Genomic DNA, 25,112 nt, shown 5'->3' on the forward strand with positions numbered 1-25,112 from the left:
CAACAAGAACTCGGCGACCTGGAGAAACTCCTAATTTCTGAAACTGTACAGTTAAATGAGGTTGAAGTTGGGATAATAAGAATGGAAATAATAATATATGATAAAACCCTTTACTTCGTCTTCGCTTGTTCTCCACTTGTCACTACTCACTTCCAATCTTGCTCGCATGATCTGAAGTTCTCTTCCATGTTCTTCCTAGATCGTTCTCTTCTGAATCGTTCCACAAAAAGGTAATCTAGGGTTTCTCTTCAGCTAATTTCATTTTTTTTTTTTTTCCAAATTGGATTTTGATCTTTATTGGAAACTCTGAGATTCTCCTTCTTGATTGATTATCTTTTTGGAACTTTTTATCACAAAATTTCGTCATGTTCAAGAAACTTGTGTGGATTCGTTTCATTTATGTTAGAGATCATTGATTTTGTGATTCCTTTTTTGTTGTGTCTCTGTTTCTGTGATGGAGTTTAGAATGGAAAAGAATGAAAGCGAACAATGTCTGCGAGGAGTTAAATCCATTCTTTCTTTGCCCATTTCTATCAATTATAAGGAAACCTTCATAGAGAATGATGAGCCAGAGAAGAGTGAGAGAGAAAAGGTAGAAACACAAAATGATGAGCCTGGGAAGAGTGAGACAGCTCGGGGTGAAGAGGAATTGGGTTAAAACATAAGTTTTAATGAATAGGGTATAACGGCCATGTTAACTCTTCACTTAACCGTGATTGACAATAAGGGGTCTGAATCTAATTTGGTGAAAGAGAGAAGGTATTCTTATAATAGTGGCATTCTTTAGGGGTGACGCTGTAAATTTTCCTAAAAAATAAGGACCAAGTTTTCCTAAGGCTGAACTTATCCATTCATTGTGACCCATGTATGGGGGTGGGGGTGGGGGTGGGGGTGGGGGAGGGGGAGAGAAAGAGAGGTGGAGAGTGATGGGGGTTACATCTAAACCATCCCATCATTCATTGACCGATGAAAGAAAACTTTGTCCAAGAAATAACTTGCTTCTCATTCAAATGTTGAATTTGCTTTCCATTTTAAATAGTCAAAAAAAAAATTCCCAAAAATAAAATAAAAGTTTAAGGGTAATTTACAGTGCCACCCCCTGGAGAATTTCATTATTAGAGAAACGCCTCCTGCATAATACCAAATTATACTCAGAACCCCTGCCATCAGTAGCAGTTAAGTGACGAGTTGAAATGTCCGATGTACCCTTTTGACTAAAACACATGTCCAATTCATATTTTACCCAAGTCCCTCATTATCTCTAACCACCACTCACCTTCAACGTGGAGTTCAAGAAGGTTTTCTGTGGATAGGTGAGCACTGGGGAGCGTGCTTTAACCTAGCACAATCTCCAGCGCTGCACAACATTCGACGGCGGTGGTAGATCATTGTGTCGGCACGAGGATTGCAATGTCGAGGCTTGACTTTTTTTTCCTGAAGAGAGCTGAAACTACTCCTCTCCACTCTGTTGTAAAATGGGTAGTGAGATACCCAATTAAGGAACTATGGGAGACTCAAGCTTGTATTTTCGTTTCTACCCAGTGAGATTTTAATAGATCTCCCCGGGGCTTTGGAAAAAAAAAAAGACAGGGTTTCTTTAATCAAACAATGAACAACTTAATGTTTGTATTCGCAACATTGCAAAGTGAGGAATTATTATCAGCTTAATAATTACAGATTTGACATGAATCAAAGCTTGTTGAACTCTCCCGAGAAAAAATTAAAGATTTCCCTTCCCTCTCTCTCTCTCTCTCTCTCTCTCTCTCTCTCTCTCTCTCTCTCTCTCTCCCCCCTCTGATTTAGGAACTCTCTCAATGTAATTTCAAAACAGGTTTACCAAATGCCCATCTAGAGGCAAAAAATTATCTTTTATTTGGGGGAAGAAGCACATACCTGTTTCGATTTTTGGAAACAGGTGCACAAACCTCTGTCACTGCTTGTCACTGTTGCCACTGCCCTTCATGGAGGTAGATCATCGATGCTCTGAAATCGTGAAGGATTTGAGGATGAAGACCAGGGTACCGAGTTGAGGGATGGGGTCTTTTTCGATTTAGGGATGAAGAGTTATTTGAGGGTATATTAGGTACTTCCCCTTTTGTATGGATATTTTGGTATTTAAAAAAATATATACTAAGCTGATATCAGCATTTAAGGTATATTTCGTAACAGCGACTGATAGCAGGGGTCTGAGTATAATTTGATATTATGCAATGAATGCTTCTCTAATAATGACATTCTTCAATAAGCGAACGAGTTTTTTAGATAGATTAAAAAAATAAAAAAATAAAAAATTAAGTTAAAGAGAGAGAGAGAGAGGTGGATGGGTGGATTCCTAGGTCGATTTGCTGCCCCCAAACAATGAGGTACTTTACGCTTGGCAATCAAAAGCGACTTGATTCGTCCGCAATATCTTATCTTGTCTTTATCTTGTTACGTTTTATTGGCCGTCATCGTTCCAATGCAAACCAGAGCTAAGATTTGATTAAGCTACGAGGATCCCATCCTGTCCAAGCTACAACTACGTGGTTCCATGAGCTTACAAATCGCATGGAAGAGTGGGAAAGCCTAGAAACCCAGATAAGCTACATCTTTGTTCCTATCTCCAACCGTTACCGTGCACGCATTGTCTTAAACTCAGCCTCTATAGTAACAAATCCCTCTCTCTCTCTCTCTCTCTCTCTTTTGTGCATGCCATATCCCTGTCGTCGTTAATGGATCTGCCAAATTTTAGTTTTTTTTTGACAACAAGAACAGATAAGCTTGAGAAGACTAATATAGGAGCCGCATCCCGCAAGAAAACTCCAACTTGAGTCCCATGAAAGAATATGACCTGGCTGCATCATATCATCATAAAAGAGCCACTTGGATTGGCTCCCAACCACCTGTTCAGATCTCTAGGTAGGACCCTCTTATAACGATATGAATGCTCCCATGCAATGCCAGGTGTACCATGAGTTGGAAGCTAGGGTCCATTGAATTTGATTTGAGAGTTTACAGTAAACTTTCATTTTTCAACATTAAGTGGACAATTTTTGGACAATTAATCGTGATAGTGATAGAGGAGTCAAATCGATGGCATGAATGATTAGAGTGCAATTGTGATCCCAAAAGAGAAGTAAATTATTGTATTTTTTTTTGGCTATAAATAATAGATAGTTCCTTCAACTCGGGTAGCAGCAAAAAGATTTCTCATTCCCATCAACAAGAGCAAGGCGGTGTGGTGTTATATATATATATATGGAAAACATATATGTCTTGACTCCTCCCTAATTTCTTGTTTTAGTTGTCCATAAGTTAAGAGTTCTAGATGAGAGAGATAAACACAGGACGAACACTACCTTGCATGAAAGGCTAACCAGTAGTCCCTAGCTTTTTATTGTTTCTCCAGTTTTGATATGTTTTTTTTCTCCTTACACGTTCTTTTAAATATCTGAGCTCAGGAATATGTGGCCCAAGTGGAAATCTTTTCAAACAGGGGCAGGTGATCAAATTTTGCTAGAAATTTGTTTTTATTTTTCCAATCTTTCATTCGTCTCTAAGAGCTCATCATACTCTCTATTTCTAGATCTTCATGGATACCACCTTCACAGGTGAAAAAAAGCTTTGATCTATACTTTTCATATCGGTTGAGAAGATCCACATGCATGATTTCGTCTTGTGTTTTTAAAATTTTAGGGTTCTGAGGTGGAAGTTGAATTTTGATGTGGGCTATTCAATTTGTTTCCTCAGGTAGATGTGGATCATCTAAGGAACACGTTAGTAACGTGCACAGAAAGTTAAACGTAAATGAAGAATACAAGGAAGCCTTTAGAACAAAGTCTTACGTAGAAATATGTGGCGAAGTTCAAGACCAAATGAGAAGAACATCAATAACCGAAGATGAGACCTTCTCTTCACCATCTCCATTTCCTTCCTACAAACAACTTTTCGATCAACTGTTAGAACCACCACAAGAGGTTCTAACCACCATGATCGAAAGCTGCTCCGCCAGTCACCACCTCCGTTGCCTCCTCGTAGACTACTTTGAGTGCAGCTTAGAAGCATGCAAGATATGTGGATTCCTTCTCCAAAGTATAGATCAAACAAGATCACATTATTGCAAGATTCACAGAATCATTAATCTATCAAAGGGTTTAGTGATGAACAGCATCAGTGATTACACCGACGATCCATGTGAACTCATATTCCGTGAGCTAGCTTCGTTTGCCGACCTTGCCAATCCTCTGTCCGGCTCAACTCCTGTGCAATTCAATCTAATCCACAAAAGGTATTAAAATTTTTTTTTTTTTTTTTTTCTGAGTTACAACTTTCAAGAAGCCATTGTTGATGCTTTCATCTTAAAATCAATTGACTTGAAGTGGGGTGGTCCCTCTTGTGGTTCTTCTACATGATAGTTGAATCTAACACAACCAATGTGGGTCAAGCAAGAAGTCCATCATCGATGGAGGCCCAACTTACCTGCTCTGATATCATGTTGAGGTTTTCATCTTAAAACCAATTGGTTTGAAATGGGGTGAGCCCTCTTATGACTCTTATACATGATAGTTGAATCACCCACAACGGATATGGAACTATCTTAATAGCCATGAAATGAAAAGAGGTCAAGCAGTCGTACACATAATGGATTGGACCTTCCTGACAAGGGAGTCAACCAATTTATTTCCCTCTCCCTCCAAACAAAAGCAAATGAACATCAATCTAACTAAGATGCAATGTGAATAATTTCTTGAACGATAGGTATGAACTGGTGCTCTACAAATTAACTCGAACACATAAAAAGCTTGAGAGGAGGGCGAAACTGATTCGGTTGTGCAAGAAGGCTTTAGGAATTAGCCTCGTTATAACTTGCACTACACTTGCGGTGGTGACACTGATCCTGGCGGCTCACAGCCTCGTCGGCATTGCAGCATCACCAGCTTTATTCACTGCTTCATTGGGGTTATTGAAACGGGGGATCAAGTCCACTCGAATGAAGCTCAGCCCGAGTGCGTTGTCTAGAGTAGGAGCACAGCTTGATGCAGCGGCGAAGGGGATTTATATACTGAACAAGGATTTCGATACAGTGAGTCGACTCGTGATAAGGTTGCAGGACGAGGTAGAGCATATAAAGGACATTGCCAAGATGTGTTTGAGGAACCAGAGTAAGCAGTTGTTGACGGAGGTGGTGAAGGAGTTTAAGACAAATGAGTCTTGTTTTCTGGAAAAGGTGGGGGAGTTGGAGGAGCATCTCTATTTGTGTTTTCTTACCATTAAGAAAGCTAGAAGGCTTGTTTTACAGGAAATAATGGTGCACTCACAAGGAAACAATGGCATTCCTACAAGGGACCAGCAACAATAATTTCTTTTAATTTGTCATATGCAACTAAATAAGGTGACTTCTTTCCCAGTGGTGGATTGACCTTTTGGTGTTACAGGATTATAATAATGACCATTTTGGATGACCCTTAAAATATTATGTAATTGGTGTAGAGATAAGCTAGGTGGCCTCTTTGGGTAATTCTTGAGGTTCTTGATCTCTGTTGATGGCTATGCTGAAGGGGGGTTTAAGACCTTTTGTGTATTTGTTTTTGTTTTCCCCCATATGGGTATATGCCCGGATGTAAATCCTGTAATCTTATTATATTTTTGAATTTAATAAATATTTTGCTGAAGGTTTAGAAATAAGCTTGCACACTTCTTTTTCTTGTCTTGCTTACAGCAGGTCAGTTTGGTTTTCACTTTACCACAAGAAGTAGGTTCAACATAAATTACGGGTAAAATCTCAATTATGGGAAATTGAGATTTTTGTGTTACGGGATTGTGATTATGATCAATTTGGATGATATTTAAAATATTATGTAATTGATGTAGAGATAACTTAGGCAGTCTCTTTGGACAATTCTCGAGGTTCTTGATCTCTAGTGATGGCTATGTTGAAGGGGGAGTTTCATGACCTTCCGTGTATTTATTTTTGTTTTCCTCATATGGGTATGCTCAGGTGTAACTCATGTACATCCTTTCAAAATTTTTAGCTTAATATGTATTTTTCTGTAGGTGTAGAAATAAGCTTGCACAAATTGTTTTCTTGTCTTGCTTACAGTAGTAAGTTTGGCTTTCACTTTACCATAAGAAGTACGTTCAACATAAATTATTATTAAAATCTCAATTATGAGAAAATGAGATTTTGGTGTTTTGGGATTGTAATTATGATCAATTTGGATGACACTTAAAATATTATGTAACAGTGTAGAGATAAGCTAAGTGGCCTCTTTGGACAATTCTTGAGGTTCTTGATCTCTACTGATATATGGCTATGCTGAAGGGGGAGCTTTTAAGATCTTCTGTGTATTTATTTTTGTTTTCCTCATATGGGTATGCCCGAATGTAAGTCATGTACATCCTTTTTATATTTTTTTTAGTTTAATTTATATTTTGTTGAAGGTGTAGAAATAAGCTTGCGCAAATTGTTTTCTTATCTTGCTTACAGAAGGTCAGTTTGGTTTTCACTTTACCACAAGAAGTAGGTTCAAAGGAATTATGGGTAACTTCATGAAGACTTCACAGGGAGCCATCTCTCTAGGTCCATTTGGTTGCGAGTATTGAGAATAATTCCACAATGGAAAAAATTTTGGGGACCTTAGATGCATTAACATACAGGTTGGTTCCTCCATCTTGTACCTTAAGCTTTTAGGTTGGGTACTTCAACATCGTATAGAGCCATTAGGCCCATTATGTTAACAATATACATTCACCCAAAAAAAGGGCCAGGGTCACACATTATGTCTACTTCTACTTGAGAGAGTGGCAACATGTGAGGGCTGGGTGGTGAAATAATCCCACATTAGAACATTTTTGGGATCTTGGATGCCTTTATATACTAGTCCGGCCTCTCCATCTACTAAATTGAGCTTTTGGGTTGGACACTTCAGAAGAAAAAAAAAAGGGATGAAAGTGAACTCAAATCAAAGCTAAATTAATTTTGATCATAATCATTATCTAACATTATTGTGTAACTAATTCCAAAACATTTTAAATCCAATTGTTAAAATTTACTTCATTTTGCAATCAAATCCTTTGGTTCTAAGAAGTAATTTCACAAGTATGATTATCATATTTAATAAGAGTTTAAGGTAGTTATACAAATATTTACCCAAAAAAAAAAAGGTAGTTACACAGTCATGGCTATAAAATTTTCCATTTTCTTTAAAAACTGATTTTCACTTTCCTTCCCTTTAGTTACTACTAATTAGGGTTGCAACAGGGTCAAATTAGGCCGGGCTTTTTAAAACCCTAGCACAACCTTGAGACACATTAGCTGGGTCCAAGCCAACCCTGAACCCTTACTCACTGCCTAAAAACTTCAACACAAGCCCAACTCTACAGGGGTCAGGCCAGGATGTCCCTGACCCTAGTTTGCCATCGAGGGCCAGGGATACCCTAACACTGATTTACCATCAAGGGCTAGGTATACCCTAACCCTACAAAATATGAAATAACTAAAAGTTCATTTGACTTTGAATCTAAATCCTTTGGAATTGAAAAGTAAAATAAAAATTAAATCTAAAAAACATCATTAAAGAAATATATGTAGTTTGTACAACCAACCATGATGGATAATGATTACCAACTTAAAATATTGGCCATCAAACACTCAATAAATTAAGGTAAAAATCAAGTTCGGGCAATATATCAGGGTCTGGCTTAGGGCGAGTCGGGCGGGCCACAGACATTAACCCTTACTCACACTGACCCTGACTCAGGGCAAAAAAAATATCAAGACTAGGCCGACCCTCAAGGCCAGAATTTTTGGGCTTAGCCCTATGCATGCTCAAAGCGGGCCAAGGGAGGATTCGAGCCACTAGTGTCAAACTTGCACCCCTACTACCAGTTGAACCTCTTGTGCAAATCTAACAAAGTTCTATATTTAGTGTACTAGTTTATGGGATGCAGTGCATTAGAGCATTAGAGTATGATAATAATACACCAAGAACGTTCATTAAACCACCTACTATATATATATATATATATATTGTTATTTATTTATTTTTTTGGTTAACTATATTTTTTAGGATTTGGTTTTGCAAAGAAGGAAGAGATGGAAATAAATGGTGTTGAGGCAACTGTTGTTATATAAACAATATGTGATTTTAATGGCTTATTTGTTTTGGAGATCACATTCTATTTATGTGTTGTGTGTGTGTCCAAATTATGAAATCAATGATATTTGAATATAATGGTTGCCCATCAGAGCGTCATTTACGTAGGTTGGTTGATATCTCTGATCGATTGAGAACGGCCATGTTTTGGTTGTCATATCAATTTTGATCATGGATAGGATTGGCAAATACTTCAGTAGTGAGCCAATTATTATTTGTTAGTAGATACTTGAAGGTGTCCTTGAACAATTAATGCATTGATGTGCTCTTGATATGGCTTTAACTTTTCATCATTCACCTTTCATTTTCCTTGCATTTAACATATGACCAATGAGGAAGGTGTCTTTGAACAATTAATGCATTGATCTGCTCTTGATATGGCTTTAACTTTTCATCATTCATCTTCATTTTCCTTGCATTTAACATATGATCAATGAGGAAATCCCTGTAAACTTTTGTTGGCATGAAAATTCTTCCCTTAACTACGGTCAGTTGACCGTATTGGTGTATGCACGAGCGTGTCAGAATCCCTCTTGACCGGATTCAAAATCAAATCTGACTTTGACCAAGCGATATGGGTCCTACTCTTGCCCCGATAGCTCCAGGGATTTTTTATGAATCAAAACCTCCGAAGGATGAGAGAATAAATCGCATTAATCCTCTCAAAAGGAGTTTTTGAAATACAAAACACTAAAGCCTAACGTATAGACTTTGCGGATTGAAAATTCAAAAAGAAGTGAACAAATAAGTTCTACTCATCTTTTATTCTAAATACAGGAATGAAAAATACGAAATTGAAATAAAGAGTTGCATTGTTGGTTTTGTTTGACTGTGTTGATTGTCCTTATATTGGGTGGCTTTTGCTCCTTATATACCTTGGATCCATTAACTGTTTCATTTCCCACGTTATTTGTCCACTTCGCCCACGAAGTGGTTCTTCCAATGTACTGTCGCCACATGTCCCACTAATTTTGCCTTATGCAAGCATATCTTAGCCGCTCTAACAAACCGGTATCAACTTTTATGTGGGTGACAAACTGATACGGTCAGCCCACATTTCCTTCCAAATACCCAAAACCGCCCCTACCACATCACCAGGGCGTATTTTGAAATTTGGGCGCCAACAATTGCCCCTCATAATCCACCTTACGACGCCATCTTTGGCTAAAAGTATGTATGGGTTATGTTAGTCTTCACCTTCTAACGGCCTCTAAATGACTAATTTCGGAGTTAGAGGCCTAGGCATTACTAGATTGTATTCCCTATGACCTCTTTAAATGCTCCGCCTTTTAAGGCCTTTTCCTTTAAGATTTGTCTTCAACGGCCTTTCTTGTCATCTTATTTTTTACTCATTTTTGAGTTTGAGCAATGGAGAGAAAGCTCTTACCCTTCCTGCTAAATTTGAGATAAATCGTCTAAGGAAATTCACCTGACCTAGGAACTTTTGCAATTCCTTTTCATCACGAGGGGGTCTAGCTTTCATTATAGCTCATGTCTTGTTTTTATCCACCTCTATCCCTTTTTGATGTACCAAAAATCCCAGAAAATTCCCTATGGACACTCCAAAGGCACATTTTAAAGGGTTCATTTTATGGTCGTGGGCCTTCATTCGGTCGAAAGTCTTTGCTAGATGCTCAAGATACTCATTCTCATTTTGAGATTTGACCACCACATCATCAACATATACTTCAAGGCAATGGTCAATTATGTCATGAAATATGGTATTCATGGCCCCCTAATAAGTAGCTCCTACGTTCTTTAGACCGAATGGCATTGCCACCCATTCATATATCTACAATGCCACTAGGCATCGGAATGTTGTCTTGGGTATATCATCTTCAGTTATGAATATTTGGTTATAACCTGCATGGCCGTCCATGAATGATAGTATTTGGTGTTTGGATGCTGAGTCCACTAGCATGTCTCTCTAAAGTCGTTGCATACCCTAAGTTTTTCGTTTTTCTTGATGACTGGAACCACGTTAGACAGCCATATTATATATCTAGCGGTCCTTATGAAATCGGCTCTGAGAAACCGCTCAATTTCATCTTTTATTTTTAGGACAACTTCTATTGCCATCCTTCTAGGGGGTTGTTTAACCGGTTTGTATCCATCCCTAATAGGTAATCGATGCTCTACGAGCTTACGGTCTAAACCTGGCATTTCAGAGTAATCCCACACGAAGCAATTTTTATTGGCCATAAGGAGGTTTACAAGCTTTTCCTTGAAGTCTGGCCGTAAAATCCCACTTACAAAGATCATTCTCCTATCTTCTTCTGATCCTAAATTTACTTCTTGTAGAGAATCTGTAGAAACGCAACCCTAAAACGATGCAGAAGATAATGGAAAAACAAGAACAAATAATGCACTCGGATTTTACGAGGTTTGGCAAGGTTGCTTACGTCCCCGATGAAATGGGATTCTGCTTCACTATCAATGGAGAATAAGGTTATAGCGCCCGTCTCACATCTCTCAGTATTACTTGCATTACAGAGAAAGAAACCCTTGCTACAAATATATAGCGAAAAACCCTAATCAGGAAAGTACACAATTGCCCTCAAATAAAAAAATTTGAGTAGGGGGATGTACCCCCTACACCCGCTGCTATGCAAGAGGCCTCCTGCCCCCTTGTAACCCCACGACCCGCTAACCGGCTAGCAGAATCGCTGTCTTGCCTGTCGAGGCGTTGCACCAGTACTCTCTGGGTTAAACTATGATGGAATACAATACATCGTACACCAACAGGATCCTCCACTTTGGCTAAAGTCTCTTCCATCTTTGGTGGGCCTGGTGGTAGATCCTTTACTGCGATACTTAGGTTGTATTCTCTCTTAATGGTCATGACTGTTAGCACATCTACCAAACGATACTCCATCTGAGCCACTGCCAATCTCCTAAGTGTGTCTTTGACGACTCCTTGTTCCATTGTAGACTGCATCTAGTACTGGTCTCAGTCCCTCAATGGCGACCTTCTAATAATGTTGGCCGTGCTCCAAATCGGTTGACCATCATTATGGTCGGTCTACCATCTTCATCAGGCTCTAAATATTTAATAGGGGAAACATCCCCATGGTAAAACATCGCATCAGCCAAACTAGCATTAACAAGGAATTGCCAGTTATCTGCCATAACCACCTCCACCTGACCTCCCTCATTCCAAAACATGAGGAATTGGTGCAAAGAAGAAGATACACAACTATTGGCTTGAATCCAGTCACATCCCAATAGTGCATTGTAATTAGCCATGGCATCCATGACAAAGAAAGCAGCCCTGGAACTTCGTCCTCCAACCTTTAATTCGACTGGCAATACACCTCTTGGAGAGTAGCACCTCCAAGGAAATTGGTCACAGCAACATCCACAGGGATGAGATCATTCTCATTCCATTGAAGTTTGGCCATCATTCATGACGATAATATGTTAACTATTGCACCATTGTCCACCAACACTCTTGAGACCAGCTTTCCATTCATATTTATAGTGACATAGTGGTTTCAAGTGTTGGGTCATTTCCTTAGTTGGCCAGTCAAATGAAGCCTTGGCCATTTCCTGTACTGGTTCTAGGGGTGGAGATTTTCTGTTCTCTTCTCTTATTGAACCAACTTCTAATTTATCCATGAGTTCGGTCACCACATCCACTCCGAGAATTTCTGGGAGTTGGTCTTCACCATGGGATTCAAGCTCCTCTATGTGGACTGAATTGTTATGGAACACTTTGGGCAATATATACACTATATTAATGGGTACTTGTGCCTCTACTGATCCAAATATCTGAACTGTCTGTCTTAAGATCAGATACATCAAGATCAACTTCTGAACTGACTACTCGCTTCACTTTTGGGTCAAGCCCCTCATTTTGCCCCCTGAGTATTCGAGCACTCTTTCGACCTGGTTACCGCTTCAAGTGACTTAGGTTGGGCTTCCATTTCTTTGTCAGTCTACTATATTGTAATGAGCAATACCAATGCACCCTTTTTCTTCTCCCTTTGCTCCTTATAAGGTAGAACGTGTGATCGTAATGACCCTCTCTCCGGATGGCAGCTTGCTGCCTTTGCCACCTTCTTCTTTGGGTCCTGGTCATCTCCTAGCCTTCATCAAAAGGGAATTTGGGGTGCCTAGTTGTCCGTCATTGGCGAACGTGTTCCATTTTTGGCCATACCATCCTCAAATATGGACTTCTTGACCTTTCTCTATTTCTTGTCTTGTAAGTATATAGGTGGTTTTGAAGGGGTCCCTTATATGGGGAGTACATGAGACGTTCCTTAACTGAGATCCACTCTTGCTCCTGTCCCCTAGATGGAGGATGTCTCATTCCGTCTTTTACTGACCTGTGTCTTTCCTCCACTTGCCTTTGGTAAGGCCAATGCTCAAATTATGAGTTTTACCCAAAATCCAATCTCCTTTTTGCAACTGGCTTTGGTTGGACTTTCTTAGGGCTATGACATGTTTCCTTAGTCGTAGCGATAGTATGAGCCTTGTGACTGTCGTCCGATTGTTTGCCCCTAGAGACTAGTGCAGGACCTCGAATGTCTCTAGTCTGCCCCTGAGTTGAACGATTGGTCTCATCGATCAGACGCTTACAATGGCGACAAACACTGTAATGGAATTTTTCCACTAGCTGAGAACCTGAGCTTTCAGGCCCTTCTTCTTGCTTGTGGGCTTGTAGGTCTTTTAAGTCTTTCAACAGAACTAGCGGTCCATTTGGTCGTCCTCCTTGTTCAAATGCATTCTTCTTGCTTTGGCCATCCTTCATATCTACTTTTGGCCTCAGACCTATTCTTGGAGGTCGTAACTCCATGACATCTCCTGACTTAGCTAAAGCTAAGTGGGACGTAAGTGGTCTCAATTTTGATCTTTCTCTTCTTGGGACGGCTTGTGGTCGTGACAGTAGGCTAGGTCCGCATTGACCATATTGACCGCAAGAAATGGATCTTCACCAACCACCATCACGCTCTTGTCTTTCTCTGGAAATTTCAACTGGCCATCATTTATGGCCTTCTGTATGGCATTTCATAAGACAACACAATTATTAGTAAAATGTGAATCTGTATTAGGCCATTTGTAATACTTCCTATCTTTGAGGTCAACAACTGGGGTATTTGGTGCCCCTCGAATAATTTGATTTGTTTGTCCCCTACCAACTGGTAAAATATTATTTCACCCTTGGACGTGTAAAACGAATATTTTACGTTTGAATCATTATTTCGGGGCTAGAAATTTCTCTGTACAGTTGTTCTATCTTGAGGTTTGGTTAAGGGTGTCAATATATATCCGAAACCATTTACCGAAATCAAAGCCTATAGGGTATAACCGAACCAAACAGCACCATAGTAAATTGATCTGGTTTTGATTTTACAAGCCATAATTCCGGTTCAAAACCCCATAATTCTAGTTCAGAACCGAACCAAACTGAAAAATCGATGGTTTACCGGAACCCAGTATTAAAGACTTAAAGTATTTTGAATTTTGATGGGTCTCTAAGAAAAAAGGGGAGGAAAAAAAAAAACAAAGTACTAACAGAGAAGGGAGCTTCACTTTTACACAATCACACTTTTTGATTTTCTAATTTCTAGGGTCATAGTTAATTAGTTGTAATATGTGTAGTCTTTTACATAGAAAGTATATTGTCCTTGGCAAAATAAATGTATATTGTCTTAACTCTTTAGGAAATTTAATACATATATATATAGGATTCACACTAGTTGTAGGATACAAACCATCTTCTAAAATGAAACTATTAACCACATGTAAACCGGTTGTGAACTAAATAAAAAAAACTGATTAAAAACCACTAAAACTGAAATCGGATGAAAACGATTTTGATTTCACCTTATTCCTATCTGGTGTGGTTTCGGTTTCACCTTATCAAAATGTAAACCGAATTAGAACCGAACCGAATAACCAAAACTGCACCGTTTGACACCCCTAGGTTTGGTAAAAACTTGCACACGTAGGGTTTGCCTTCCACAATTTCGGCTAGGTTGATTCACAATCAATAGTGTTGGTTTGTTTTTGCTTGCTGGAACCCATGAGGGCCAAGTTATAGGTTGCTCCTTTATACGTATTCGCAGCAAAGACACGCCTCTGCTCTTCCTCTTTCAGGATCTGCTCATAGCAGGTGGCCTATGCCACTAGTTGGCTAAGGTTTGTAAACTCTTGGCCAGCAAATCTCTTCCTTAATCCGAAAGACAAACCACTAAGGGTCATCTTTGCAAATTCCCCTCTTGGAGGATGACAATACACCGGTGCTTGCCCACTTTGAACCTATTGAAAAATTGGCTGATAGACTCACCGTTCTCTTGGTGCATCTTTGCAAGGTCGATACTGATACCGTAGGCTCAATCATGTAGAATTGGAGATGAAATTTATCTTACATCTCTCCCCAATTCTATATAGAGTTGACCGGAAGATTACAATACCTTGAGAAGGCAACCCCAATCAATGAGTTAGGGAATAGCCTTAACTTTATAAAATCACCTATCCCTACGATCTCACACTAGACAGTGAAACGTGCTATGTGTTCTACTCTAGACATGTTATCTTCCCCAGAAAACTTGGAGAATTCTGATATCTTCAGATTTCTTCCTATGTCAATCATATCCAGATATTCTGGGTATGGTTTTTGGTATATAGGCCTCATAACTGGTCGGAAAGCGGGATTAATTTGGTCTTGGATCACCCTGACCAGTTCTTCCCGGTCAACCATTATATGGTTGGCCTAAGCCATGAATGGCTCTAGAACAGCAAAGGCTAAATTCCTGTGACCATATTCAACACGGTCAAACGTGTTGTTTTCTTTCCAGATTGCCCCTTGAGGGTTAGGCATGCTCTGGCGAGAGGTAGCTGGTCTATCCCCATTTATACGGCCCTGATGGCCTTGATTAATAGTTTGGTATGGTAAGGATACCCACCCAAGGGCACAGTGTTTGGCCCTATCACCACTGAAATAGCAGGTGCATACCATGAACCATTCACAGGAACACTTGTTACTCTAGGGGCGATCGTATTACCCAGTGCATACCATGAACCTTGCTGGTATACAGGGTTATTGTACGTCACCTATGGTCATTGGCTAGTTCCAATGTTCCCTTCCTGGCTAGATTAGGGTTAACCTAACCATTAGACCTAGTTTGCGGCATCACAAGTGCCACCATCTAATCAATCTTACGATCAATTGTAGAATTCACTAATTGGACTACTCCCTAGAATGCATCTTCAGACATTGGTTGTAAGGCTGCTTGGACGGCGGTATGTTCCTGCCTTGCCACTTCATCAACCACCATAATCTGTTGGCCTGCATAAGACTGTCCAATTCTTGAGTTTGGACTGGAAGCTTCTGTAGGGCTTGGTGTTTGTTGCCCCTCAGAACTTCTAGAGTTTCCTCTAGTCTAAACCACCATGTTGATGAGTCGTCCCACTGGGTATGCCAAAAATATGTTGGCATTCAAATTCCTCCCTTAAATATAGTCAGTTGACCATATTGGTGTGTGCACGGGCGTCCTAGAATCCTTCCTGACTGGATTCAAAATCAAATCTGACTTCGACCAAACGATCTGGGTCTTACTCTTGATCCCGATAGCTCCAAGGACTTTTTATGAATCAAAACCTCAGAAGGATGAGAGAATAAATCATAGTAATCCTCTCAAAATGAGTTTTTGAAATAACGTATAAACTTTGTGGATTGAAAATTGACAAAAAAGTGAACAAACAAGTTATACTCCATCTCTAATTCTAAATACAAGAATGAAAAATACAAAATTGAAATAAAGAGTTGCATCGTTGGTTTTGTTTGAATTTGTTGATTGTCCTTGAATTGGGTGGCTTTTTCTCTTTATATACCTTGGATCCATTAACTGTTTCATCGCCCACGTTATTTGCCCACTTCGCCCAAGAAGTGGTTCTTCCAATGTACTGTTGCCACCTGTCCCACTAACTTTGCCTTATGTAGACATATCTTAACCGCTCTAGTGAACCGGTATCAACTTTTACGTGGGTGACAAACTGATACGGTCAGCCCACGTTTCCTTCCAAATACCCAAAACCACCCCTGCCACATCACCAGACGTATTTTGAAATTTGGGCGACAACAATTTCTAATCTTTTTCGAGGCCGATTGATAGTGTAGACTTGAGTCCTATGGTGCAAACTTCATATTCAGCCACATTGTTGATGCAATCAAAGTTCAACTTAAATGTTCATAGGATGGGGGATCCATCTGGTGCTATCAACAATGTGCCAGCCTCGTATCCCTTCTGATTGGCTGCTCCATCAAATGGAAGCTACCAGACCAATTCCGTATCTTCAGGTTATAAAGACGATACATCAGCGTCAGGGAACACGTCCTAACAGCCAGTTTTAGAGATTGCATACATACTTGACATCAAATTCTGATAGTTAAAAAGGCCATCGAGCTGGTCCTTTAGTTAGGGCTAGTTTCTCATATACTTGATTGGATTCATTCTAAAAATCAAAAGCACAAGATGGATTATCGTGTAAAGTCTGTCTTTTCAATTGGCAAGTATTTGACCTAGCCATTGAATCTCTAACTCATATAGTAGATTCTGAGTTCTTTCCTTTATTTTGATATTGTGCCGACATTGCCCCATGGCAATATATGTTATTGGAAGTTATAACAAAAGGGGTGTTCCTGGCATTGGTAGTGTTAACACTAGTGGATTCATCAGATATTCCTTGATTTTGTCAAATGTCTACATCACCAGGCTTCGTTGAACATTCCCATACCACCTCAAACAACTTTTTCTAAAACTTATCATGAATCAAAGGCAACTCTCAAATCAACTCTAATATATTCATCACCTAGTTTATCTTTCCTAGTTTTGCCACACATCCATCTCAACATCTTCATCTCTATCACACTCTCTCTACAAAAGACAAAAATAAGAACATTCTTTCAAACACTATTGATAATTTCTTTAATGGAAATTTATTCATCAATATTGTAAGTGCACCTCAAAAGAAATCTTATTCTTGTATGTCACAAATTAATTTCCTATCATTATACCAAATCAATTTGAATGTGTCTACTACAAGTAAAGGCTGATCCACGACCATGTGGAGCAAATCTCTGCAACATTTGCAGAGGTAAACATGTCACTGACACAGAGGAGACCCTGTAACTTCGCTCCAAAGAACTCCATCTGCTAAAAATAAAGAATGAAAGAGACTATGGTTCAGACAAGCTCTCAAACATGACAGAGGATGTCTCTGTCATGAATTATATAGATCCAACATTTAAATATCAGCAAAAACTGTACACTGGGAAGTTCCTGAAAAATAGCAACACCATAAATTAGAATAGCTGACCTCCTTGACTTGAAGAAAGATATTTTAGGAGGTTAGCCCTTTTTATCTCCACCATGAAAAATAGCAACACCATAAATTAGAACAGCTGACCTCCTTTACTTGAAGAATCAGATTGTAGGAGGTTAGCCCTCATCTCCCACCATGAAAAATAGCAACACCATAAATTAGAACAGCTGACATCCTTTACTTGAAGAAAGAAAGCTTGGGGGGTCAGCCCTTTTTTGAATATATCTCCACTATGACTTTTCCAGGTGCTTGAATTCATGACAGTCAGCTCCAACTTTTCTCAGCGCAAGAATTAGATCAGGGAGTATCTTAGCCAATACCAGCTTGAAACCAACAGACGTTGAATTTGCTTCGCTCTTGTAACATATGGAAGCATCCTTTGACAGAGAACCAATTAAGTATCCATTTTTATAGGCATCACATGCTCTAAGTACGTAAGAGCCACGCCTCCTGAAATGGTCTTTGACAAGCTCTTCAAAGTCCTAAAATCATCAGAAACATGGTTAATTTATAGAACCTTGGAGTCAAGAAACTGTTGCATTCAATGAAAAGGCTTGCAGCACTGTTGCCTTCATAATGACTGTTTTTAATTTACAAATGCCTTTACATAGCACTGGTAAAGCCTATGGATTGTTATCCCCAGGCCACTGGAAAAGCCTGTGGGTTGTTATTCCCAGGCCTGGAACCGAATCCTGCCTTCATCTCCCCACTCCCCTTAAAAAAATAAAATTCCCAGCATTCCCTTTCCAACAAATAAAAGGAATAGCCATGAAAATAAATAACATATTTGAGGTACAAGACATGCTAAGGTAGTATAGGAAAGAAAAAAATATAAGCATTTAATACTGCAACAAACAAATGAATTGGGGCATTGAAAAACTCCATAACAGTGTTTGTGGGAAGGAGGGAGTAGCACGCAATGGACCCAAATACAAAAGAAGTTAGCTCCAACAATCAGGTCGACTTGAGGCAAAACTAGAAAGCCAAAAGATGTGCAGCCAACCAAACTCCTTATTTTATAGTAGATAACAATGAAGCCTATATTACTATAATCATATTTCAATATTGACGAATATTTCAGTTCAACAAATGTCAAAACGAAATGGTATGAGATATATAGAAGGAATGGAAAACTTAATTTGTGGTCCATCTTTTTGGTCCATTTATTTTTTATAAAAATGGTGTGGTGCCTTTAGCTTCTCGCTAATTTGGTTGTACCCTGCCTTTTGGTTGTCTTCCTCCTTTTCTTTAATATAGATTTTTTATTCATTCCACCCCCCCCACCCCCCCCCACCCCCCAAAAAAAAGACATAGAAGCATAGTTTCAATTTCAACCCACTTCGTTTGTTTCATCAGTTTCAATAAAGAAGTCTCAAAACCACATTTTTTTTTGTGATTTCTTTCCCAAATCATTCTCGTAGAAGGTTGGTTTGAAAATTCTTTAATATTCATGAAAGTATGCGAAAGGGCAATAGCATGCACCATCTTATGCTATTGGGAGCACCGGTTCCGACTACACTAGGTATGGTGGCTAGGGATAGTTTAGCTCTCCATCATCATTACCCTTTAAGTATGAGAGTCAGTCAAACACTAAGTCATCATTTGTGAACAGCATCTTCTCATTCCATCCCCCAACCATACATGCCGATGCCAGTTCTGTAGCCACCAAACAATAGCAGTGGCTCTCATTCGAGTCCCACACAATCCAAAGATCTATTATACCCTAGGTTAAGGTTCCTCTACTATATCGACAATTCCATTTATAGGCTGATGTGGGGGACTTCAAGTGTTTCTGCCATACTATGACATGGCCAATTTTTGGAATACAGTCGAAGGATAACTTGCTTTGACAGCAGCATCAACTATCTAGTGGTTTTGATACTGCCCAGAAGTCAATGTTAGGGATGATTTTCTTGTATTACTCCTATATCTTGGACTCTTTGTAATGTAACCATATATGATACATGATTTATGAAATGGTTTGTATTTTTATGTCTATTCATTCCTAATGCATATCGAAGTTGTTTTAATTTAATTGAATTACATGTGTTCTAGTAATGAACTTTATGTGGAATATGCCATATTAGAAAATGTATACAGCAATGTACAATGTATACTACCAAACTAGGCTCCAAAGTCAAACTACCATTTGGGGTGTGATTTTTTAAAGTCCAAAGTAGTCCCTATTGCGGTCCAGTCCACAACTACCATTCTGTAACAACACTTCCCTGCCCCCTATCTGCTCCACTCTGTTAAGAGGGCCTAAAATAGCGTTTCCTGAAAATTTTAGGAACTAATTTAGCCATTTAAGCCTCAAAACCATTCAATGAAACTGGCAGTTAAAATTGTATACGTTTCGACCAAAATTTCGGTTTTGGTCGAAACATTTCTATTTAGATCCTGGTTGAACCTTGACTATAATTACACATAATACTCCAATGGTATTTCCATCATTTAGGGTCTAATTAGCAATGTTTCTATTCCATATAGGTACCTTTTAGTCAGAAATATTTATTTTTGTTTTGTAATTATTAAAAAAACAGCTACAAGTTAGCCCGGCTGGCTACTTCCCTTCTAGACCTCTGGTCATGGCATTGGCATCCGTCAAGGATGCCCCCTATCCCCTTTTCTCTTCTCCCCATCCCTTGAAGTTCTTTCTTGCTCCTTCCAATCTTCTACTGACCTCCACCTCATCTCTCCCCCCTCCAGAAATGCAAATCCCGTTTGCTCTCTCATCTTGCTTTTATCGATGATATCATGATTTTCTCTAAGACTGACCCCCTTTTCCATCTCCACTATCATGTCCTCTCTTCATTCTTTTGAAAGTATCTCAAGTCTCAGTATCAACCTCCTCAAGTCGAGCCTCTTCCTCTTTGGTGTCATTGTCGTGTCTCAGCCCAGCTCCTTGGGATCATTGGTTTCTCCTTGGGCTCCTTACCTGTTAAATATTTGTGATGCAGAAGTGAGACTGAACCGGATTGACCCTTCGAGCAATCTCAATCGAGACAAAACGGATATGATTTGATTTTTGCGATCAATTGAATATTTTAGAATTTACTTTATTTAGGAAATATTAAGCTATTTTATTTGGGAAGATATGTAATCTTTTATTTTGGGTAGTAGTTAGTCAATTAGGGAGTTACCAATTTGAATTTTATTCTATTTCTAATTTTATTAGTTAGAACTTAGGAAGCAAATTAGAAGTTGCTATTTCAGTCTTAGATTTTTATTAGGCAAGTTTTAATTTCAGTTTATTATATAAAGGCATGTAGCCGATGGGTATTACAGTGTTGAATTGAATTGAATATTTGGTAACCTTGGTGGTTTTAATTGGTCGTGTGACCTTCTCTTCTCCTCTGCAACTCTGAGTTCACTCAAGAATTTCTTCCCTTTCTTTATTGGCCCTCCATCAAGTGGTATCAGAGCCGAAGATCCTATCCTCCCTTTGACTCTGCTGAAACCAACTCCCTTCCATCTCCCGCAGTAACCTAACCTCCTGCCCCTATTACCTTAGTTTCAGGATCACAGATAAAAAAAGAAATGAAAGAAAGAAAGAAAGATCTCTCTTCTCCATCGTTCCCAACTAAAACCCAAACCCACCCTGTTCATCCCCAGATGACATCCTTCTCTTATATATTTATATTTTCACTTTCATAATTACAATTGTACCATTGCCCTTATAAACTTCAGCTTATTAACCAATTTGCCACTCTTATTTAAGCTTTCCATTGTTGCCATGGATTCCTCTGCATTCAAATTCCGAGTTCGTTTTTCCAAATGAAAAATCTGTTCATTTATTAATTGATGAAAGACAACACAACAATTTTGTCTCATGATTTGTGGACATGTTGTCAAAGACCAGTCATATTATTTTTGAGTCAAAGGATGTTGTATTCGTTGAATTTTCTGTTTCTCATTATTATGATGGTGATTTTGTGAAGTGTTTGACTCTCCTCAATGCATCAGTAAATTGGGTTGATGCTGGTTGGGACAACGAGACGGCAACCCTGATCGTGACAACAATATGTGCACCATCTAAGCTTACCACATGCATCAAAAATTTAATTTTCATGGATTAGTTGATTCAAAGAAAGTGATACCCCCAGCATAGTTTTTAAGGCATTGGTAAGGCGATGCCTTAGCAGCGCCTTGGCGCTGATGTGGTCTAGAGATGGTAAGGCAGTGCTCCGCCTTATTGAAGTGGCGTCTTATGGGTTTTTTTTTTTTAAACACATTTTAAAATTACTTGATGAAGATTCAAAATATAGATTTTTTATTGGTAGGTGTATAGTTTTGTTAACACTTGAGATGTATTGGATCAGCTTTACTCAAAAAAAAAAAACCAAAACAAACAAAACAAAAACCCGATTCACAAACAGGGGTTTGGATTTTGTCAAGGGTTTTAAGGAAGGGCTTTGAGAAGGAATCAAGGAACAAAGAAAAACCACTGATCCAGGCGACCATTTTGCTCCAGTAGTGGTAAGCTTCATTCTTCTTTGACAGGAGTAGAGATATAGTGGATGATCTTAGGGCTTAGGCACTCATTTTGGCATCATAGAGGTAAATATAATAAATACTTGCATTTTTTATATCTTCTTTTCTTTATATTTATAATTTTGTTTCATAATTATGTATTTATATTATATGTTAATATGTTATGATGATTGATGATTGATGAAGATGAACTTAGTTTATTCACTTTATTGATTTTTTTTCTTGATGAATATCTTACATTGGTATGAATATGAACCTTTAATATTTATTTAACATATGAGTAATAGGATTCAACTAGAATTTGTGCCAAATACATTGGTTTTATAAAAAAAATTACACAGGAACGCTTTAGTCGATAAGGCGACGCTTTATGCCTGCCTTATCACTGAGGCACTCCGAAAGACCCTTAAACGCTTCCATCGCCTTACCGCCTTAAAAACTATGACCCCCAGTAAAACCACAAGACAAGCCAGATGCATCAACACAAGTGGAAGACCATCCTATTGTGGAACATGTGATGATAATGGAAAGTAGGGGTGTCAATTCTTAAACCAAACCGGTAAAACCGGCCGGACCGAACCAGTAAAATAGGCCGGACCGAACCGATAACACGGACCGAACCGAACCGAACCGAAGCCTTATTGGGTCGGTTCGGTTTGGAGTATTGCAACCCCAAAACCAAACCGAACCGCACCGAAAACCGGATGAACCCGAAACCAAACCTAAACCGGCTCAAAACCCGGACCGAAACTGAAACCAAACCGGTAAGAAACTGGAACACTCCAAAATTCATTAAAAAAATCAAAATTTGCATAGTTTTGTAAACATTTGTATGGAAAGTTGAATCCAAACTTGACCAAAAACCAAAACCAACCCGATTACAAATCGATTTAAGAAACCGAAGACAAACCGAAACCAAACCGCACCAAAACCGAAACTGAAATTTCCTTATTGGTTCGGTTTCGATTTCAACTTTCCCATACCGAAACCGACTCAACCCGGACCGAAACTGAGCCGGACTGACCGATTGACACCCCTAATGGAAAGTGAGGAAATCGTGGATCAAGTAACGAAGGACATCAATGCAGTGCCAGTTGTTGACCATCATGAGTTCGTTCTTCCTCATGATTTTTCGGACTTGAATACACTTCCACAACTTCACATCTTGGATTTTGTTCGAGATGCAGACAAGTAATTCACCCCTGCCCATGAGTTTTTATTATCATTTTTTAAAGCTCGTGGATGAGTTTTTCTCAACATCGGGGGAGTTGATGTAGAATTGAGGCTGAACCGGATTGACTCTTCAGGCAATCTCAACCGAGACGAACCTGGTCTGATTTGATTTTTGGGATCAATAGAATATTTTAGGATTTATTTTATTTAGGAAATATTGAGTTATTTTATTTGGGAAGATATATAATCTTTTATTTTGGGTAGTTGTTAGTCAATTAGGGAGTTGCCAATCTGAGTTTTATTCTGTTTCTAATTTCATAAGTTAGAACTTATGAAGCAAATTAGAAGTTGTTATTTCAGTCTTAGATTTTTTATTAGGCAAGTTTTAATTTCAGTTTATTATATAAATGCATGTAACCGATGGGTATTGCAGTGTTGAATTAAATTGAATATTTGGTTGAAACCTTGGTGTTTTAATTGGTCGTGTTTAATTGGTCGAGTGACCTTCCTCCCCTCTTTGTGTGATTCTTCTCTTCTCCCCTGCAACTCTGGGTTCACTCAGGGATTTCTTCCCTTTCTTTACTGGCCCATCATCAATTTGGGTCTCCTTCTCATATCCTCCAGGCTCTCTTCTCACCATGCTCCCCCATGCTTAACCTTCTGAGAAAGAAGCTCCAGCTTTGGAAACGCAAACTTTTTTCCTATGCTGGTCACCTAAATCTCATTAGATTGGTTCTCCAGTCCATAAAACTTTACTGGTCTGACATTTTTGTTCCCCCTACCTCCACAATCAAATCAATTGAAGGTCTTTTCTGCTCCTTCCTTTGGAAGGGTCCTAATTCCTCTAAGTTTCCCCGTCCCCTCTGCTAGAATAAGGTTTGTTTCCCCATGGCTGAAGGAGGCCTGGGAATTAAAAGAATCAAAGAGGTCAACTTTGTGGGCATCCTCAAGCTCATCTGGAAAAGTGTCTAAGCATAGAAGTATCTGGGTTGATTGGATCCATTCCTCCCAGCTTAAGCACAACTCGCTTTGGACGTTACCTACCCCTTCTAATGCTTCTTGGATCTAGAAGAAAATTCTCAGCCTCAGACCCTTAGCCCTTAATGACATCTCCTTCTCTATCGACAATCGCCAGTCCACCTCCCTTTGGTTGGATCTTGGCACCCTTCGGGCATCCTTTCCCTCCTAATCACCCCTAGGTCCATTTAATCTTCTGGACTCCCCAAATTTCCCCCTATTTCCTCTTCCTTTCCCCCTGGGGCTGGTCCCCCCTTTCTCTCCCCCCCTCTTGCCGGCCTCTGGTCTTCCCTCCCTCCACTCCCCCTGGGCATAGAGAAAGGGAAGATAAATGCACCTGGCTCCCCTCTTCCAACAGGATCTTCTCCTCCACCTCTGCTTGGTCCTTTGTCAGATCCTTTGGCCCTATAGTTCTTAGGCATAATCTCATATGAATCAAAGGTCATATCCCTCGCCATAGCTTCACAATCTGGCAAGTCTCTCCAACTGCCTCCCTACTCAATCCTTCCTTATCTAATGTCACATCCCCACTAATCCCTCCTATTCTCTACCCTCATGGCTCTAAGGACATTCCCCACCTTTTCTTCTCCTGTCCCCTCTCCTCCTCCGTCTGGAAAGCTGTCCTCTCTCGGTGCTTGCCCTCCAACAAACCCATTCTCCCTTTCAACAGAGAATGGACATGGATTGACATAACCTTCACTGGCTCCTCCATTGTGACACCTTCGGTAAGCTTGCTTTTAGTGCAATCATAAACCACCTTTGGATGAAGTGTAACATCCATAGATGGTCTTCCAACTCTAGCTCTCCAAACAAGATTTCGAAAGCCATCTACTTTGATGTTACCTCTAAAATCCAATCTCTTCATCCTCGCCTTGTCCCTAATTCCCTTAAGAACAAGCATATCATTTCCTCCTGGAACCTGCACATTGATACCATTCCACACCTTGATGGCCTTCCTCCCCC

General features: G+C 39.4%; 2 protein-coding genes and 1 long non-coding RNA gene across 3 annotated transcripts in view; 2 read left to right on the forward strand and 1 right to left on the reverse strand.

The window, feature by feature from the left end:
* The first annotated feature begins 454 nt into the window (after positions 1–454).
* Positions 455–5,591, forward strand: LOC122074164 (UPF0496 protein At1g20180-like). Its single transcript, XM_042639024.1, has 3 exons — positions 455–653; positions 3,730–4,267; positions 4,738–5,591. Exons 1-3 carry the CDS (start codon positions 455–457, stop codon positions 5,336–5,338), a joined length of 1,338 nt encoding a protein of 445 aa, XP_042494958.1. The 3' UTR covers positions 5,339–5,591.
* An 11,472-nt stretch (positions 5,592–17,063) lies between these two features.
* LOC122073460 lies at positions 17,064–18,726 on the reverse strand. The gene is made up of 2 exons (XR_006138793.1): positions 17,550–18,726; positions 17,064–17,422 (listed from the first exon to the last, which is right to left on the reverse strand). It is a non-coding gene; the product is annotated as an uncharacterized LOC122073460 (long non-coding RNA).
* A 4,272-nt stretch (positions 18,727–22,998) lies between these two features.
* The window catches only part of LOC122074165 (mitotic spindle checkpoint protein MAD1), a 27,544-nt gene continuing 25,430 nt past the window's right edge, over positions 22,999–25,112 (forward strand). The window contains exon 1 of the mRNA XM_042639025.1: positions 22,999–23,150. Coding sequence (XP_042494959.1) covers positions 22,999–23,150 — 152 coding nt within the window. The remainder of the gene's footprint in view (positions 23,151–25,112) is intronic.

This window comes from Macadamia integrifolia, chromosome 3 (assembly GCF_013358625.1).
Source record: "Macadamia integrifolia cultivar HAES 741 chromosome 3, SCU_Mint_v3, whole genome shotgun sequence".
Classification (NCBI taxonomy): Eukaryota; Viridiplantae; Streptophyta; class Magnoliopsida; order Proteales; family Proteaceae; genus Macadamia; species Macadamia integrifolia.